Genomic DNA, 20,089 nt, shown 5'->3' on the forward strand with positions numbered 1-20,089 from the left:
AGATAAGCAAACTAATGAGTACAGCAAGTAATCTCACCACAATAGAACAACTTGGCCAACCTGAGCATGATAATGGAGTGAGGTCCATGCCTGTGCAATTTGTGCTCCCTTACTGAAGAGATCACACAAGGTGGGGAGGGGTGAAGAAAATGAAGACAAAAGGGTTTTTGAATGATTTTCTGTCTTTGAACTGGCTTCAGTACATTCCTATTCGAATCTTCTCTTTTCCTGCATCGTAAAGCAACTGCACGGTTTGCCATGATGGTTTAGTAGAATAATACCTATTCTGTTGCCTCACAAATCGAGAAACCTTGGAGACAATGCAAGAGGGAGGATAGGCAGCTGTTAGAGAAGTGATGCACTCAGACCAAAGGTTTGAGATGCAAGAAGCATAATAAACAAAGCGGATGAACTTATAGAGCATGGATCAGTACTTGGAGCAATGATGTTGTGGCCATTACAGAGACTTGGATGGCTCAGGGGTAGGAATGGTTAATTAGAGTGAAAGGACAGGGAGGGAGGCAGAAGAGGTGGGGGCGTGGCACTGCTGAGTTAGTGTCACTGGTGAGTTAGTGTCACTGCGTGGCATTCAGAGTTAGTGTGACAGCTGCAGAAAAGGAGGAAGTCATGGAGGGATTGTCTACTGAGTCTCTGTGGGTGAAAGTTAGAAACAGGAAGGGATCAATAACTCTACTGGGTGGTGTTTTTTATAGACCACCCAATAGTAACAGGGACTTTGAGGAGCAGATGGGGAGACAGATTCTGGAAAGGTGTAATAATAACAGGGTTGTCGTGGTGAGAGATTTTAATTTCCCAAATATTGATTGGCATCTCCCTAGAGCAAGGGGTTTAAATGGGGTGGAGTTTGTTAGGTGTGTCCAGGAAGGTTTCCTTACACAATATGTAGATAAGCCTACAAGAGGAGAGGTTGTACTTGATCTGGTATCGGAAAATGAACCGGGTCAGGTGTCAGTTCTCTCAGTGGGAGAGCATTTTGGAGATAGTGATCACAATTCTATCTCCTTTACCATAACATTGGAGAGGGAGAGGAACAGACAAGTTAGAAAAGCATTTAATTGGAGTGAGGGGAAATATGAAGCTATCAAGCAGGAACTTGGAAGCATAAACTGGGAACAGATGTTCTCAGGGAAATGTACGGCAGAAATGTGGCAAATTTTCAAGAGATATCTGCGTGGTGCTCTGCATAGGTATGTTCCAATGAGACAGGAAAAGGAAGGTTGGGCACAGGAATCTTGGAGTACAAAGGCTGTTGTAAATCTAGTCAAGAAGAAAAGAAAAGCCTACGAAAGGTTAAAAAAAAACTAGGTATTGATGAGATCTAGCATATTATAAGGCTAGCAGGAAGGAGCTTAAGAATGAAATTACGAGAGCCAGAAGGAGACATGAGAAGGCCTTGGCAAACAGGATTAAGGAAAACCCCAAGGCATTCTACAAGTATGTGAAGAGCAAGAGGACAAGACGTGGAAGAATAGGATCAATCAAGTGTGACAGTGGAAAAGTGTGTATGAAACCGGAGAGGATGCAGAGATACTTAATGAATACTTTGCTTCAGTATTCACTATGGAAAAGGATCTTGGTGATCGTGGAGATAACTTACAGCGGATTGAAAAGCTTGAGCATATAGACATTAAGAAAGATGATGTGCTGGAGCTTTTGGAAAACATCAAGTTAGATAGGTCTCTGGGACTGGATGAGATGTATGCTAGCCTACTGTAGGAGGCAAGGGAAGAGATTTTTGAGCCTCTGGTGATGATCTTTGCATCATCAATGGGGATGGGAGAGGTTCTGGAGGATTGGAGGGTTGCAGATGTTGTTCCCTTATTCAAAAAAGGGAGTAGAGATAGCCCAGGAAATTATAGACCAGTGAGTCTTACTTCAGTGTTTGGTAAGTTAATGGAAAAGATCCTGAGAGGCAGAATTTATAAACATTTGGAGAAGCATAATATGATTAGGAATAGTCAGCAAGCCTTGTCAAAGGCAGGTCATGCCTTATGAGCCTGACCAAATTTTTTGAGGATGTGACTAAACAGATTGATGAAGGTAGCACAGTAGATGTAGTGTATATGGATTTCAGGAAGGCATTTGATAAGGTACCCCATGCAAGGCTTATTGAGAAAATAAGGAGGCATGGGATCCAAGGGAAGCTTGCTTTGTGGATCCAGAATTGGTTTGCTCACAGAAGGCAAAGGGTGGTTGTAGATGGGTCATATTCTGCATGGAGGTCGGTTACCAGTAGTGTGCCTCGATGATCTGTTCTGGGACCCCTGCTCTTTGTGATTTTTATAAATGACCTGGATGAGGAAGTGGAGGGATGGGTTAGTAAATTTGCTGATGACACAAAGGTTGGGGGAGTTGTGGATAGTGTGGAAGTTACAGCAGGACAGCGATAGGATGCAAAACTGGGCTGAGAAGTGGCAGATGGAGTTCAACCGAGATAAGTGTGAGATGCAAACCTGAGGAAATCTGCAAATGCTGGAAATTCAAGCAACACACACAAAATGCTGGTGGAACGCAGCAGGCCAGGCAGCATCTATAATAAGAAGTACAGGCAACATTTCAGCCAAGACTCTTCGTCAGGACCGTCCTGACGAAGGGTCTCGGCCCGAAACGTTGACTGTACTTCTTCCGATAGATGTTGCCTGGCCTGCTGCATTTCACCAGCATTTTGTGTGTGTTAAGTGTGAGGTGGTTAATTTTGGTAGGTTAAATATGATGGCAATATATAGTATTAACAGTAAGACTGTTATCAGTGTTGGAGGATCAGAGGGATCTTTGGGTTTGAGTCCATAGGATACTCAAAGCTGCTGTGCAAGTTGATTGTGCAGTTAAGAAGGCATACGGTGCATTGGCCTTCACCAACTGTGGGATTGAGTTCAAGAGCTGAGAGGTAATGTTACAGCAATATAGGACCCTGGTCAGACCCCACTTGGAGTACTGTGCTCAGTTCTGGTCTCCTCACTGAGGAAGAATGTGGAAACTATAGAAAGAGTGCAGAGGAGATTTACAAGGATGTTGCCTGTATTGGGGAGCATGCCTTATGAGAATAGGTTGAGTGAACTCGGCCTTTTCTCCTTGGAGCAGCGGAGGATGAGAGGTGACCTGATAGAGGTGTATAAGATGATGACAGGCATTGATTGTGCAGATAGTCAGAGGCTTTTTCCCAGGGCTGAAATGGCTAATATGAGAGGGCATAGTCTTAAGGTTCTTGGAAGTAGGTACAGAAGCGATCAGGGGCAAATTATTTATTTATTTATTTTTATTTTTATTTTTTACGCAGAGAGTGGTGAATGCCTGGAATGGGCTGCCGGCAACGGTGGTGGAGGCGGATATGATAGGGTCTCTTAGGAGACTTCTGGATAGGTATATGGAGCTTAGAATTGAGGGCTATGGGTAATCCTAGGATATTTCTAAAGTAAGTAAATGTTCAGCTCAGCATTTTGGGCTGAAGGGCCTGTATTGTGCTGTATGTTTTCTATGTTTCTGTACACACACTTGAAATTGTACTTATGTAAATCTTGAACCCCAATCTACAGTGGACGCAATCTCACTGGGTCTTCACTCTGCTTTGAAGTGCCTGGTTGACAGCAGGCTGCTGTTTATCAGTTAACTACCATTTCCCCTCATTATTACTGACCAAACATCTAAACCTGGGCTTCTGTACCTCCCTCTGCCACTGGGTCCTCGACATCATTGGGAGATCACAGTTAGTCCAGAACACTGATAATTGCTCTTCCATGCTGACAATCAAGACCAGTTCACCCCAAAGGTGCATGCATAGCCCACTAGTCTACTGTCTCTACACTCATGACTATGTGACTAAGAACAACTTAAATGGCATCCATAAATGACACCACTGTTAATGGTAAAGTCTCAGATTTTAATGAGTTGCTGTAAGGAGCGAAACAGGTCATCTGGTTGAGTAGTGTTAATCTTGCACTCAATGTGAGCAAGATCAAAGAATTGATTGTGGACTTCAGGATGGGGAAGTCAGGGGAAGACACATGAATCATCGTCGAGTGATTAGCGGTGGAAAGGGTGAGCAGTTTCAAGTTCCTGGGCATCAGTATCTCAGAGGATCTATCCTGAGCACAGCAAATGATAAATCTTGAAGAAGGCATGCTAGTGGTCTACTTCATTAGGAGTTTGAGAAGATTTGGAATGTCAGCAAAGACTCTTACAAAATTCTATAACTGTATGGTGGAGAGAATTCCGACTGGTTGTATCACTGCTTGGTTTGGAGACTCCAATGCACAGGATTGCAAGAGGTTGTGGAGGGTTATGAGTCAGCCAGTTCCATCATGAGCACAATCCCCTCCACCACCAAGGATAGCTTCCAAAGGGGGTGCCTCAAGAAGGCATCATCCATCATTAAGTACACTCACTATCTAGAACATATCATCTTTTCATTACTACCATTGGAGAAGAGGTACAGGAGCCTGAAAGCACACTCAACAATTTAGTAACAGTTTCATCCCCTCTGCCATCAGATTTCCAAATGGTCCATGAACACCATCTTGTTACTCTTTCTTGCTTTGCACTATTTACCCTTTGCACTATTCTGCTGCTGCAAAATGACTTAGCAGAGGGTATAGACAGCATAAGTTGTTTAGCGTTCTGAATGGTCCATAAACACTAACTCACTTCTCCTTTTTTGATGCATTATTTATTTTGTAATTTATAGTCATTTCATACCTTTGGATTGTCCTGCTGCTATAAAACAGATTTCACATCATACAGGAGTAATGATAAACCTGATTCTGAAAGTTCTCCCATGATTTTTATTTCTCACCAATTTCTTTGCCTGGGAGTATCTATCACTATGCTGGCAATTGGAACTACGCTGGAAATTCCCAAGATATTTACTTTTACATTTTATTAACATCAAATGGGTTATTTCTAGATATCAAGTATAGGATCAAAGGCTGTTTTAAAGTAAATGCTTTTTAGTTGCTTATATGGAAACTGGATTAATCCTTCCTTCAAATATAATTCTCCTACCCTCTTTACTTTTAAGAAAAGGCAAGGGAAGGGAAGAAAACTAAATCTAAGAGTGAATAACATCTTATAGGTGGGCAAGAATCCAATTTATAAAGGAAAGGGAGGTAGGCATCAAATGGCCCTTGAAATATTGATCACTACTGATGCCAAGCAGCATGCTTACTATACAAGTTTTATATTTAGTATGATTTTTTATTTTTTTTATTATATTGCACAAATGTATTTCACTCAAAGTACACTCCATAAACATTAGCAACGGCAAAAAGAGATCGGTTACAGAAAGAGAAGGAAGAAAAGGTGTCTGTATTTGTGTTCCAGAGAAATCGACTACCAATCCGCATGCTCTGTCCATTCAACTGTCCAATGTGGATTAGAACAATAATCTTGTATCGTGGAATCATGAGATCCTTTACTTGAGCCTTTATAACCTAAAAATCATAAATATAAATGTAATTTGTTAAATATTCACTGAACCCCTGGCTCTTCCACATTAGTCAGTCCTCTCAACAACAGTCATCCAATCCCATAGTGTACAATATAAAAGCCCTTATTCAGCAAAAAATACATTTACATACACATTTCAAGGAATTAAAAGCCACAATGCTCTGCTCTCCCTCCTGCCAAGAATCTTCAATACTGAGACATGATTTTTTTTTTCAAGATTTTTCCTGGCAATGACATTAAACAGAATGCCCAGAAGTTTTAACTTTCAATGGGATTAGCTACATTTTGACTCGCAATAGTCACACAATCCAGCAGACATATATTCAGGTCCTGCCATCTCAGAGAATCTCAGGATTTAGTTTGGCAAGATTTCCTTGAAACACGGACCAAGAGATCCAGAGTATGAAGATAAATGAGGAACTGAACACATGCACCACTGATCTATCTTTTTGAGATAGGTCGCAGTATCTCATTCCCTATATACAATGTCAATGATGACCATCAAGTAACTATAGAAACACTACTGTCAGCACTTGTTCTGTAGTCTTTGTATTTTGCAAGAGTACCTGCTTTCATCAGCCAGTCAGGAAGTGTGTTTCAGAATTTAACCAATCTGTGGGAGGAAAAAATATTCCTTGGATTGCCTCCAATCCCTTACTATTTTTGTTGAACCTTTGCCCTCTGGTTTCAAATGCATTTGTAATTGGGAAAATGTTTCCTACTATTAATCCTATGTACACTCCTCAATTTTGTATAGACCTATTGGTTCCCCAATCAGCCACCTTCAATTCAATGAAAACATTGGTATGTGGGTACAAGGTACCCTGAATATAGCTACACAGCTAGATAAGGTGCTTAAGAAGGCATACAAGATGCTAGCCTTCATTCAGCAGGTGTAAAATGTAGGAGTGGTGAGGTTCTGGGACAAATTTATAGAACATTAATTAGGCTATAGTTGTGTACATTTCTGGCTACCATACTGTATAAAAGTATATGATTGCAATGAAAACCCAGCTTATTCTCAAAACTGAAATGCTTCATAGACATCCTGATGAATCTTAAACACAAGAGATTACATAGATACTGGAAATCCAGAGCAACATACAGAAACTACTGGAGTAACCTACCGACTCTCATAGTTATCTGACCTATACCTCTCCCCAGCTTGTCACTTGAAAAAATGCTATTTCCTTTTTCCATTTCCTCCATCTCCACCACATCCGTTCTGAGGATGAGGTTTTCGATTCCAGAATATCTTAGGTGTCCTCCTTCTACAAAGGACAGGGTTTCCCTTTGTGGAAATATATCTCCAATCCTAAAGTCTTTATGAATTTCTAACTGTTGTAAAAGGTAATGTGACAAAATGAAACCCATGAAATCCCAGGGTGCTTTGCTGGTTTGGATGGAGGCTTACATGTCTGTGTGTGTTTTACGATAGGCAGCTGTGTATGTGTTTTATGACAGGAGATATGTTTTATGGCTGAGAGGATGTTTTGACAACAGACAGAAACAGACAGAAACAGGACACAGCTTCTAAAGACAAATTGAAAAACAAATGTCAGAACAAGATAACAGAGCAATGTAATGGAATGGCGCAACCTAATTACTGTTCTCTGCAAAATCTATAAAAGTGGTTTGTTATGAGCTATAAAATTTAAGCTATTTCCAGATGATAACTTGTCTGCAGATAGACCTTCCCTTGCAAGTAAGAGAATAAACGTACTATAATATGATTCACTCTGAATTTGCTGTAGTTTGTTTCTGTACATTAGATGACCAAGCTGAATGGTACACAACAGCTTCCTCTACTAATGACGTTGCCCTTATCTGCATTGCTACCATTTCCCAGACATCCTCCCTCACTTCATCTTTCCACCAAAATAACAGAGATAGCGTTCCCCTTGTCTTTACCTACCACCCCATGAGCTTCCACATCCAGTCCATTATTCTTCATAACTTCTGGCACCTTCAAAGCACATCTTTCCCTGCTACCCACTCTTTACTTCCCGCAAGGATTGCTCTCTGTGACCTCCTTGTCTACTCATCCCTCCCCACCGATCTTCTATCTGGAAGTAATCTCTGCAAACAAGACAATTGCTACACCTGTCCCTTCACCTCCTCCATCACCAACATTCAGGGTCCCAAAGACGCCTTCAGGAAGAAGCAACAGTTTATTGCAAGTTTTTTGGAGTTACCTCCTGTACCCCTGTGGTCCCTCTGATATACTGGTGAGACCTGACATAGAATAGGGTCCACCTTGTTCAGCACCTTTGCTCTGTCTGCCACAACAGGCAAGATTTCCTTCCCTTCCCCCAACTTTCTCATTCCGGCTTCTGCACCTTTCCTTTCTAGCCCTGATGAAGGGTTTCAACCTGAAACATCGACAGTACATTTCCTACATAGGTGTTATCTGTCCTGCTATGCTCTTCCAGCAATTTTAGTGTGTAATGGTGATGAATCTCCTTTGCAACTTCACAAATGCAATCATATACTTTTATACAGTATGGTAGCCAGAAATGTACACAACTGTAGCCTAATTAATGTTCTATAAATTTGTCCCAGAACCTCACCACTCTTACATTTTACACCTGCTGAATGAAGGCTAGCATCTTGTATGCCTTCTTAAGCACCTTATCTAGCTGTGTAGCTATATTCAGGGTACCTTGTACCCACATACCAATGTTTCTCTGATCACCAATGCAAAGCAGTGGCAGATGAAATAAAGTGTAGGGAAGTGTACAGTCATGCACACTGGCAGACAGAATAAAGGCATAGACTACTTTCTAAACAGGGAGCAAATTCAGAAATCGAAGGTGCAAAGGGTCTTGGGAATCCTACCGTAGGATTCTCTAAAGGTTAACTTGCAGGCTGAGTCAGTGGAAAGGAAGGCAAATGCAATGTTAGCATTCCTTCCGAGAAGACCAGACTATAAAAGCAAGAATGTAGTGTCTGCTGAGTTCCTCCAGCATTTTGTGTGTGTTGCCTGATGTAATGCTGATACTTTTTAAGGCATTGATCATATCGCATTTGGAATATTGTGAGTTTTCAGTCCCATATCTAAGAAAGGATATGCTGGCATTGGAGAGAGTCTAGAGGAGGTTTACAAAAATTATCATGGGAATGAAAGAGTTAACATACGAGGAACATTTGATGGCTCTGGACCAGTACTCACTGAAGATAGAAAAATGAGAGAGGATCTCTTGAAACCTACTGAATACTGAAAGGCCTAGATTGAGTGGAACTGAAAAGATTTCCATTAGTGGGAGAGTCTAGGACCAGAGGACACAGCCTCAGTAAAAGGATGTCCCTTTAGAATAGAGATGAGGAGAAATTTCTTTAGCCATGGATGGTGAATCTGTGAAAATCATTGCTATAGATAGCTATGGAGGTCAAGGCATTGGGTATATTTAAAGCAGAATTTGATAAGTTCTTGATTAATAAGGGCAGCAAACATTACGGTGAGAAGCCTGGAGGTAAAATAAATCAGCCATGATCGAATGGCAGAGCTGTCTCGAAGGGTCAAATGACCTACTTCTCCTCCTATGTCTTATGGTTTGGCTTTGGACTAGAGCCCATCAGGTACCTTGTCAAAGGCCTTAAAGTCCATGTATGTTACATTGAATGCACTGCCTACATCAGCATATTTTGTTACTTGTTTATACAGAATACATTTCTATCTTTATTACACTGAAGTTAAAACATTAATATGCTTCCTCCTTCAATTTGCTCTCTTTCAAAAACTCAGAATTATGGTACCCATTGCTTTATTACTTATACCACAGTTTAATAATTTTATACCACAGTTTTATACCACAGTTTCTTTTCCCAAATCTTTCCCTTCCCTTATCTTGTAGTACTCTGAAGAGATTGTTCTTTCTGCAATACTTGACTAATGTCCACTGCCCTTTGCACGGCACATATACATGTGGCTGTAGGTGATACAATGCTGTTCCACTTACCATCTTGTTATTAAACAGGAACTCAAACATCCCTTCTAGGTGAGACAGCAATCTACATGCACTTCTAGTTTAGCGTACCACATTATGTGTAATCTCTTCTAGACTGGGGAAAATCACAAGCAAATTTAGCTGCATTTTGCTCTAGGCTTCCATTTCTTGTCTGTCTCTAATTCTATTTCAACCTCTATCTTTGCCCACCTATGCTGTTCCAATGAAGCTCATAATAAGCTTGAGAAATAGCACTTAATTTTCTGATTTGGAACGTTAATGTGGCATCACATAAAACTTTGATGAAATCTATCTGCTGGCCAGAGTGGTAGTATACATGGTTAAAATGATCATTGGTGCCATGGGAAAATAAGAGAGTTACTCCTTGACATCACCTAACAAGATTCAGATATCAGCTCAGTGATCTTCCTTCCATTACAGTCATAAGTAGGGATCTTGCTGATGATAATAATTCCACACTTGGGTAATAAGGGAGATGTACCCTGATGATCAGGATCCAGACATCATTCAATGCTGTGGCAATGGGCTGAGTTGATGCTCCTTGTTATCAAGCATTAGGTGACTGCCAGCTCCACAGAGGAATCAATCTTTTCTGAATTACCCCACCATTGTCAATTTCAACACCACTCACTAAAGATTTAGCTGGGCTAGCCACAAAGATTGCAGTTGTACATTAAACATGGAGTCATAAAACACTACAGCACAGAAACAGGCCATCTGATCTGTCACGTCCAAGCTGAACTATTATTCTGCCTATTAAAGACAACAAATACAATTTTATTAATTTTACTTATAATGGAGAAATGTGAAAACCTTGCCAATGCTTGCCATTGGAGGTCAACTGGAGATTTGAAATCTTTCTGAAAATATGCTTCCATCTTAAAATCAGCTTTGGAATGTTTCTGCTTCATACAGAATAGAATTTACCCTCCTTTTTTTCTCAGGTAGGGAGATTTCCTGAATACAATGAACTCGGCTCACTTCAGATCATCAAAAAAGGAAAATAAGATTTTGTCTTTATAGTTAGATAGAAAGTTGCAATACCTACACCCAATCCACTACTCTGTGACATGGCTTTGATCATAAATGAACAGATGGAGATCTGGGAAAATTGATCTTCCATGAAATATTAATAATTAGTATTATAGTAGCACTTCAGAGTTCCTAACCTTATAACAGCTAGTTTCCTTCATGGATAACATTGCAATTTTTATTGATTAATAAAACATGGTGATAAGAAACAAGTTTATTTCCCCTTTATGATAAACTTTTGTGGTCACTATTTATGGGATAACACATGCTCTTCTGCAAAACTGGCAATTTAACAACAATCTGTGGTGAGTATTAGCCAGTGGCATGATGCAGGTTGAAACTACAGAAGACATCCACACTATGGCCAAATTCACCCTTAGAAAATTTTATTATCAGTAACTAAAATTTGAGGTGGGGAGTAAAATTGACTTTCACAGAATTTTTATGAAAAAATGTCAATAAAACAACACATTTTTTACCCCAATCTGATTTTCGATGCATGCATGCATGATGCAGCTTCAGTTATTACAGAAAATCATGTTCCAGTCCATCTTCAAGCAACACAACCCCACACCCCTCATAATGTGGGTTGGCTATATTAGAAACTCATCAAGGACTGTGAAGGCAGCAGAGTGAAGACATTAACTACAACTGTGTGGTTTGAACTGAAACATTGCCTCAGTGCAAACTGTGCTAAATCAGTGGAGTAGCCACCACAATGTACCATATAAAACAATCTTAATTTTTAAATGCAGAATCTTGTTTATGCAAGCCATCAATTCATAGACATTCACAGACTAAATGGCTTGAAACTGTAAATATTAAAAAAATGAGACTGTGATAAGCAAGTGTAACCAACAAGATTGTTAATGTAAACAAAAACACAAAATGCTGGCAGAACTCAACAAGCCAGACAGCATCTATGGGAGGAGGTAGTGACGATGTTTCGGGCCGAAACCCTTCATCAGGAGTGAAGTAACATGGGATGGTGGAGAGGGGATAAGAAGTGGGGGAAGGATGAAGCAGAGAGCTGGGAAGTGATAGGCTGGAGAGAAATGGGCTGGGGGAAGGTGGAGAATTATGGGAAATAAAAGAGAAAGAAAGGTAGGGCTTGGGGGGAGATTATAGTGAGGGGGGAAAAGAGAGAGAAAGAGAACCAGACTAAAATTATAGATAGGGATGGGGTAAGGGGGGGGGGCAGGGTTATCAACAGAGGTCTGTGAGTTGATAAACATCATCACTACCTCCTCCCATTAATGCTGTCTGGCCTGCTGAATTCTGCCAGCATTTTGTGTTTTTATTTATTTCCAGCATCTGCAGATTTCACTCGTGTTGCCTTAAGATTGTTAATGTAGTGTATTTCTGGTTCCATATACTTTGATAGTTTTAAAGTGAAATTTTAGAATTGATCACAAACTTATAACAATTAATTTTGATACTGGCAAAATTAGCTGGAATACTAAAGTTTTATACTTTAATTAAATATATATTTTAATTAAATATGCCCTAAAACCAACTAGATTTACTTTTGTATCTTTCAGCCAAGATCCTATTTGTACTACAAATACCTAAGAACTCACCTGGACAATAAATTGGACTGGACTAAAAACACAGGGGCTCTGTACAAGAAGGGACAGAACAACTATACTTCCTGAGGAGGCTCCGGTCATTCAATGTCTGCAGTACTATGCTGCAGATGTTCTACGACACAGTGGCGGCCAGCATTCTGTTCTATGCTGTAGTCTGCTGGGGCAGCAGGGTGAGAGCAGCTGATGCCAAGAAAATCAATGAGCTCATCAGGAATGCTGGTTCTTTTCTGGGGGTGGAACTGGATTCCCTGATGGAGGAGGATGCTGCAGAATCTATGGAGTATTATGGACAATCCCTTCCATGACATACTGGACAAATAGAGGAGCAGCTGTAGTAACAGGCTGATAACACTGAGGTGCACGCTGAAAGCCATGGCTGATCCTTTCCCCCTGTGGCTATAAGATTCTCCTCAAGTATACAACTATATGGTTTCGTTGCACATTTGTATTTTGCACTATTACTTTATAATGTATATTTTGCATTATTTTTCGTACCTCATTTTGTATTTTAAGTATATATTTCTGATGAGCAATCTTGCAACAATAATTTCCTTTGGGAAAAATCTTACTTGAATTGCCCAAGTCTCTGCATTTTGCATTACCACCATCATGGCTAAAAGTTCCTTAACATTTTCCTCCACTTAAGAGTATTCAAATTTGCCAATTGCATCAGTGACTTTCTCAAAGTCACTAATATTCAGGCAAAATTGATTAAGAAGAACTCCAGACAGTTATCTGGAAAGTATCCTAGGATTATAGAGGAATTCCAATGTAAAAAATCACAGTAAGCAATGCAATACTCCTTTTGATTGAATGTCATGCTTCAGGAAGGAATTTGCTACTTGTACTTTAAGAGGTTGGGAAGTTGAGTGAGAAGGATGGGTTGGAATTGTAAAGGGGCTATGAATAGTTTGACAAAGAAGCGAAGTGTTACATTCCCCTTACCTCAGAGATAGTCTTAGTCATTTGTCTGCAGAGTTCAGGTTCATATTTTTCCTCTTGCAAGTAGCTTGTTAGGACATCTTTGAGAATATTGTTCACAGTGAGATCTGGAAAATGTTTTGAAGGTTCTGGAAAAAGTATAATCACTTTAGGAGGAGTGAAATAGAGTAGTAATTAACTTTAGCATACATTTATGATTTGAAAGAATAGAAAGGAAGATGTTTCTGGGGAAAGAAGACCACATTTTAAAATAAACTAATGTAAAATATAAATTATAACAACACTAGTAAATTGACATTTGATGTTCCATGGAAGTGTGAAAATTGGGGAATAACTCATATCCATATTTCATTTTCTGTTACTCTTTATAACACTGAATGCAAGAACATTGGAGTTCCATGTTTCCGATATCATTTGGACCAATTCAGAGAAGCATGTGGTGAGAAAGAGGTGGACTAGAACTCAAGTGACATGTACAATATATGTAATTGACTTGTTGATAGTTTCCTGAAATGAGTAGAATTTTGTAGGAAAACCTGAAAATGCTCAGTATTGGAGTAAGAGTTCCATTTTCAACCTTCCAATTTAAGATGGCGCTACTGAAGATGGGTGACAGTTAACTGGCAGTTCATAAATCAAAAAGTACAACTCAATACTTCCTTGATAAACAATAGAAAGTCTGCAGATGCTGGAGATGCAAGGCAACACACACAAAATGTTGGAGGGACGCAGCAGGCCAGGCAACATCTATGGAAAAGAGTACAGTCGATGTTTTGGGCCAAGACCCTTCGTCAGACTGAGTTGGGGTGTGTGAAGTGGAGGAGTTTTGGAGCCAGTCCACCAAAAGGAGAGCGAGGTTTGATCAATCTAAGCAGCAGGCTGATTTGGAAAGGTCGGTACTGGCCAGAAAGTGGTGGCAGGTTCCAAGCCTTAAGGGGCCAGGTCCTAGAGTAAGGGACGACCCAGTGCTTGGGCAATTTAAATGGCAGACTGAATGGATTGAAGCAGCAGGGTTGGGACCAGAGGCAAGATTGAGCCAATTCTGCTCGCTGCTCTGCGACATTCAATCCTCTCTTTGTTGCACTGAGGCGGAAGTTGTGGTTTTCAGATGACTTGCCCTGCTGTTCTATCACTGAGGCTGAGGATCTGGGCCTACTCAAGCTGCTCCAGGTTTTGTGTCTATGGATTTGAGTTCTGAATGCTGTTGCTTGCTTTTTTATTGTTTGCATGATTTGTGTTTTTCTCTCTCTTTCTCTCTCTGCATATCAGAATCAGGTTTATTATCACCATGAAATTTGTCATGAAATTTGTTAATTTAGCAGCAGCAGTTCAATGCAATACATAATATAGAAGAAAATAATAATAATTATGATAATAAGTAAATAAATTTACAGTAGACATATATTGAGTAGATTAAAATTGTGCAAAAAAACAGAAATAATTGTATATTAAAAAAGTGAGGTAGTGTTCATGGATTCAATGACCATTTACAAAATGGATGGCAGAGGGGAAGAAGCTGTTCCTGAATTGCTGAGTGTGTGTCTTCAGGCTTTGGTACCTCCTACCTGATGGTAACAGTGAGAAAAGGGCATGCCCTGGGTGCTGGAGGTCCTTAAAAATGGACGCTGCCTTTCTGAGACGCCACTCCTTGAAGATGTCCCGGGTATTTTGTAGGCTAGTACCCAAGATGGAGCTGACTAGATTTACAACCCTCTGCTGCATCACTGTCTGGTATTGGGTGTTTGTTAGTCTTTTTTTCAAAAGGGTTCTTTTGGGTTTCTTGTTTTGTGGTTGCCTGAAAGGAGACGAATCTCAAGCTGTATAATTTATACATACCTTGATAATAAATGCACTTTGAACTTTTGAACTTTGAATCTGTTCCCAACTTATGCATTACAAAATGAGGGTCAAATGCAGTGTTAAATTTCTTACCCAAGACAATCAGAGGAATCTCAGATTCAAATTGCTGCAATATTGGAAATTTCTTATTTTGGATTGATGTGCAATGTTTAAGTGTGGTGGACCTTCTGAACAAAAGAGGGACATTTCCTTAAGTGCTAAGAATTTTTGTGACTCTACAGATCCTCAACAAGTACAAACACCTGACTTATGGACACCTTGTATATACAAGTGAGTGCTTGAGAAACCAGCAGAGCTATAGACAGCTTCTGCAGGACAGGAATGAGGCATTTCCACCTGCCTTCTCTCTCCTCTACCCTCTGCGCTGCCCTCCTATCCCCCTGACTCCAAGTCACAAGAATCAGGAGCTGTGTCAAACTGAGATGAGCAGAGGAGCATGAAACTGACTTGCTCGCTGAGTCAGTGATGCCAGCTAGCACCTGCTCATTCTCCTATCAGAGCTATTTCTGCTGCTGTTGTTGTTCTTCCATTTGGCATTCACACTTCTAATGAAGTGTGGCCTGAGAGGGGCAGATGCTCATCTGTCCGTTTGGGAGCTGGGGTTGGATCGGCATCTCGTCCACAGCTGTGGCCCTGATTTGGCATCGCCTGATGGGAGTCCCTAAAGCATGCAAGCCTTCACATGACGTCAATGGGTTGATCCAGGTTGTGGGGGAGCTGTTTCCATGACCCTATCCTACACACTGCTTTTGTTTGTTTCCAATTGCAGTTAGGGATATGAAAAGTTCTTGGGTATGGACCTCTGTTGTAACCTAGGAACTACCTGTATATGATCTCCAATCTTCTTAGGGACTCAAACTCTGAAATACCTCTGTAGCATTCCTGTACAGTTGTCTGCAATGTCTTCATTCAGTTTGCAGAATGTGTAACCATCAAAAAATATACACATACTTTGCTATTCCCTGAAAATCACCATTTTTTAAACAACCCTTGGCTAGGCAGATTGTTCAGTCTATTGGGAATCCAGTTGAAAGTGTGAAATTCCAGTAAACATAAAGCAGATTGCAACATCTAGTTTTTCTGAGATTAATTGATAAGAAACTTAAACTCACCCAACTGGTATGTGTTTTCCATCTGTTGTGCAGGCCGTGGAATGTCATCAAAATGGCCTGGATCATCCATATAGGACACAGTACTCATATAGCTGTATGAAGAAGGACAAGACATAGAAAGGGAATGTACATATCACAAAGGTGAACTTAGTATTTATAAAATATCATGTTAAAATACAAATCGAATATTTGGGGATCACAACTTGGTGCAACCCACAATCCTTGTGGATCGAGTTAACAAATTGCAAGGATAAATGGACAGTTGATGGCAGTTATATACAGGCCTCCCAACAGTGACTGGGAGGTGGACCACAGGTTACAACAGGAAATAGAAAAGACGAGTCAAAAGGGCAATGTTATGGTAGTCATGGGAGATTTTAACATACAGGTCAATTGGGAAAATCAAGCTGGCAGTGGATCTCAAGAGAGTGAGTTTGTTGAATGCCTAAGAGATGGCTGTTTAGAGCAGTTTGTCATTGAGCCTACTGGGGATCAGCTATTCTGGATTGGGTGTTTTGTAATGATCGGGAGGTGATTAGGGAGCTTTAGGTAAAAGAACCCTTAGGAACCAGTGATCACAATATGATTATGTTTGACTTGAAATCTGATAGGGAGAAAGTAAAATCTGATGTAGCAGTATTTCAGTGGAGTAAGGGAAATTACAGCGGTATGGTATGAGAGAGGAGTTGGCCAAAGTAAATTGGAAGGAGCTGCTGGCAGGGATGTCAGCAGAGCAGCAATGGCGTGCATTTCTGGGAAAAATGAGGAAGGTGCAGGACATATGTATTCCAAAAATGAAGAAATACTCAAATGGTAAAATAGTACAACCATGGCTGACAAGGGAAGTCAAAGCTAATGTAAAAGCAAAAGAATGGGCATACAACAAAGCAAAGATTAGTGGAGGATTGGGAAGTTTTTAAAAACCTACAAAGGGCAACTAAAAAAATCATTAGGGAGAAGATGAAATATGAAAGCAAGATAGCAAATAATATCAAAATGGACAGTAAAGGCTTTTTTCAAGTATGTTAAACATAAAAGAGAAATGAGAGTAGATATAGGACCACTAGAAAATTAGGCAGGAAAAATTATAACGGGGAACAAGGAGATGGCTGATGAACTAAATGAGTATTCTGCATCAGTCTTCACTGTGGAAAACACTAGCAGTGTGCTTGATGTTGTAGCGTGTGAAGGAAGACAAGTGTGTGCAATTACTGTTACAAGAGAGAAAGTGCTCAAAAAGCTGAAAGACCTAAATGTATGTAAGTCACCCGGACCAGACGAACAGCAACTTAGGGTTCTGAAAGAGCTAGCGTTAGAGATTGTGGTGGCATTAGAAATGATCTTTCAAAAATATTTGGACTCTGGCATGGTGCTAGAGGACTGGAAAATTGCAAATGTCACTTCACTCTTTAAGAAAGGAGCAAGGCAGCAGAAAGGAAATTATAGACCAGTTAGCCTGATCTCAGTGGTTGGAAAGATGTTGGGAGTCAATTGTTAAGGATGAGGTGATGGTGTCCTTGGTGACACAGGACAAGATAGTACAAAGTTAACATGGTTTCCTTCAGGGAAAATCTTGCCTGACGAACCTGTTGGAATTTTTTGAGGAGATTACAAGTAGGATAGATAAAGGAGATGCAGTGGATGTTGTATATTTGGACTTTCAGAAGGCTTTTGACGAGGTGCCATACATGAGGCTGCTTACCAAGTGCCCAAGTTATTACAGGAAAGTTACTAACATGGTTAGAGCATTGGCTGATTGGTAGGAGGCAGCAAGAGGGAATAAAAGGATCCTTTTCTGGTTGGCTACCAGTGACTAGTAGTGTTCCGCAGGGGTCGGTGTTGGGACCACTTCTTTTTATGTTGTATGTAAATGGAATAGATGGCTTTGTTGCCAAGTTTTCAGATGATACAAAGATTGGTGGAGGGGCAGGTAGTGTTGAGGAAACAGGTAGGATACAGAAGGACTTAGACAGATAAGAAGAATGGGCAAGAAAGTAGCAAATGAAATACAATGTTGGAAAATGCATGGTCATGCACTTTGGTAGTAGAAATAAATGTGTGGACTAATTTCTAAACGGGGTGAAAATCCAAAAATATGAGATGCAAAGGGACTTGGGAGTCCTTGTGCAGAACATCCTAAATGTTAATCCTGATGAAGGGTCTTGGCCCGAAACGTTGACTGCTCATTTCCACGGATGCTGCCCGACCTGCTGAGTTCCTCCAGCTTGTTTGTACATGTTGATTTGACCACAGCATCTGCAGTGTACTTTGTGTATCCTAAATGTTAACTTTCAGGTAGAGTTGGTGGTGAGGAAGGCAAATGTCATGGTAGCATTCATTTCAAGAGGTCTAGAATGCAAGAGCAAGGAAGTGATGCTGAGGCTTTATAAGGCACTGGTGAGGCCTCACCTTGAGGTATTGTGAACAGTTTTGGGCCTCTCATTTTAGAAAAGATGTCCTGGCATTGGAGAGGGACCAGAGGAGGTTCACAAGGATGATTACAGGAATGAAAGGGTTATCCTATGAGGAACGTTTGATGGCTCTGGGTCTGTACTCACTGGAATTCCTAAGGATGAGGGGGGATCTCATTGAAACCTTTTGAATGTTGAAAGGCCTAGATGTGGAAAGGATGTTTCCCATGGTGGCAGAGTCTAATTCAAGAGGTCACAGCCTCAGGATAGAGAGTTGTCCTTTCAAAATAGAGATGCAGAGAAATTTCTTTAGCCGACGTGTGGTGATTTTTGTGGAAGTTGTTGCCACATGCAGCTGTGGAGGCTAGGTCGTTGGGTGTATTTAAGGCAGAGATTGATAGGTTCTTGATTGGACATGGCAGAGAAGGCCGGGAACTGGGATTGAGGAGGATAGAAAAGAAGCATCAGCCATGATTGAATGGTGGAACAGACTTGATGAGCCAGATAGCCTAATTCTGCTCCTATGTCTCATGTCTTATAAAAGATACATAGGTCTGAAAGCACACACCGCCAGGGAGAAAGAGAATTTCTATCCTGCTGTTATAACACTATTGAAAGTTCCCTAGTTAGATAACATGTACTCACAATCCACCTTGTTGTGATCTGCATCTTATTGCCAGCCTGCACTGTGCTTTCTCTGTAGTGTTTACACTTTATTTTGCATTCTGTTATTGTTTTACCTTGTACTACCTAAGTGCACTGTGGAATAAGTTGATCTGTATGAACACTATCCAAGGCAAACTTTTCACATTACCTCAGTACAAGCAAATTCCAATGTCCTATTGAACTTTACAGGAATGTAATCAATCTTTACTTGACGTCAAACCAAATAAAATGATACTAATATAGTTGACCAAAAGCCTGTGGAAGAGGAAGCTTTAAAAAAACATAACTTAGAGGAGGTGCAGGGAATCTAAAAGCTTAAAGAACCAGCTTGAAGCATTGCTGTTGAAAAAACAATTATAAATGGTTTTGTGCAAGAGGCCAGATTTACAAACGTTTGTAGAAGATATAGAGTTTAGAATTACCATACATTCACAATAGTACTTGTCCCATTCTGCTCCACTCCATTGCAACTTTTAAAGACAATGTCCAGAGGTAAACCACTAAACTGGTGGTGGGTAATTAAAAATAATTGTCTTTAGAGTTATTAGCTTAAGGTGGGTTCAGTTGGAGAGCTATTGCCCATTTTCCCATTTACCAAATAATGGGGCTGACATTCTTGTGTTCAGGGGGACACTGAGTAAGACCCAGCGCTGCAAGGTTTCTGGAATTTTTAAAAATCTACTTCAAGTGATGGTGGTTGAAGGCCATACAGTCAATCCAAAACTGATATTAGTGAGGTGACAACACACACAAAATGCTGATGGAACACAGCAGGCCAGACAGCATCTATAAGGAGAAGCACTGACGAGGTTTCGGGCCGAGACCCTTCGTTAGTGAGGTGAAATATTTCTCCACATATTCTCCCCACTAAGACCTTAGAACAGTATTCTAGAATGGATCAGTGGTCTAAATGAATTCTCGCCACTGCCCAAATATATTTCCAGACTTAACAGGAATCCAAAAAAAAAAGCAGCCTCCTTTTCAAAGTATTTGACAGCAGCCTGCACTCATCCACACTTCCATATAACAGGAAAAGAACAATGCAA

General features: G+C 40.5%; 1 protein-coding gene across 3 annotated transcripts in view; it reads right to left on the reverse strand.

Moving 5' to 3' along the window:
- Nucleotides 1–4,928: 4,928 nt before the first annotated feature.
- The window catches only part of dynlt5 (dynein light chain Tctex-type family member 5), a 33,904-nt gene continuing 18,743 nt past the window's right edge, over nucleotides 4,929–20,089 (reverse strand). The window contains exons 3-5 of one of the 3 annotated variants that reach the window (XM_073062405.1): nucleotides 15,967–16,058; nucleotides 12,998–13,122; nucleotides 4,929–5,447 (exon numbers count right to left, since the gene is read on the reverse strand). In XM_073062405.1, coding sequence (XP_072918506.1) covers nucleotides 5,244–5,447; nucleotides 12,998–13,122; nucleotides 15,967–16,058 — 421 coding nt within the window. In that variant the 3' untranslated portion in view covers nucleotides 4,929–5,243. The remainder of the gene's footprint in view (nucleotides 5,448–12,997; nucleotides 13,123–15,966; nucleotides 16,059–20,089) is intronic. The other 2 variants (XM_073062407.1, XM_073062406.1) reach the window with 2 other exon arrangements.

This window comes from Hemitrygon akajei, chromosome 12 (genome assembly GCF_048418815.1).
Source record: "Hemitrygon akajei chromosome 12, sHemAka1.3, whole genome shotgun sequence".
Lineage (NCBI taxonomy): Eukaryota > Metazoa > Chordata > Chondrichthyes > Myliobatiformes > Dasyatidae > Hemitrygon > Hemitrygon akajei.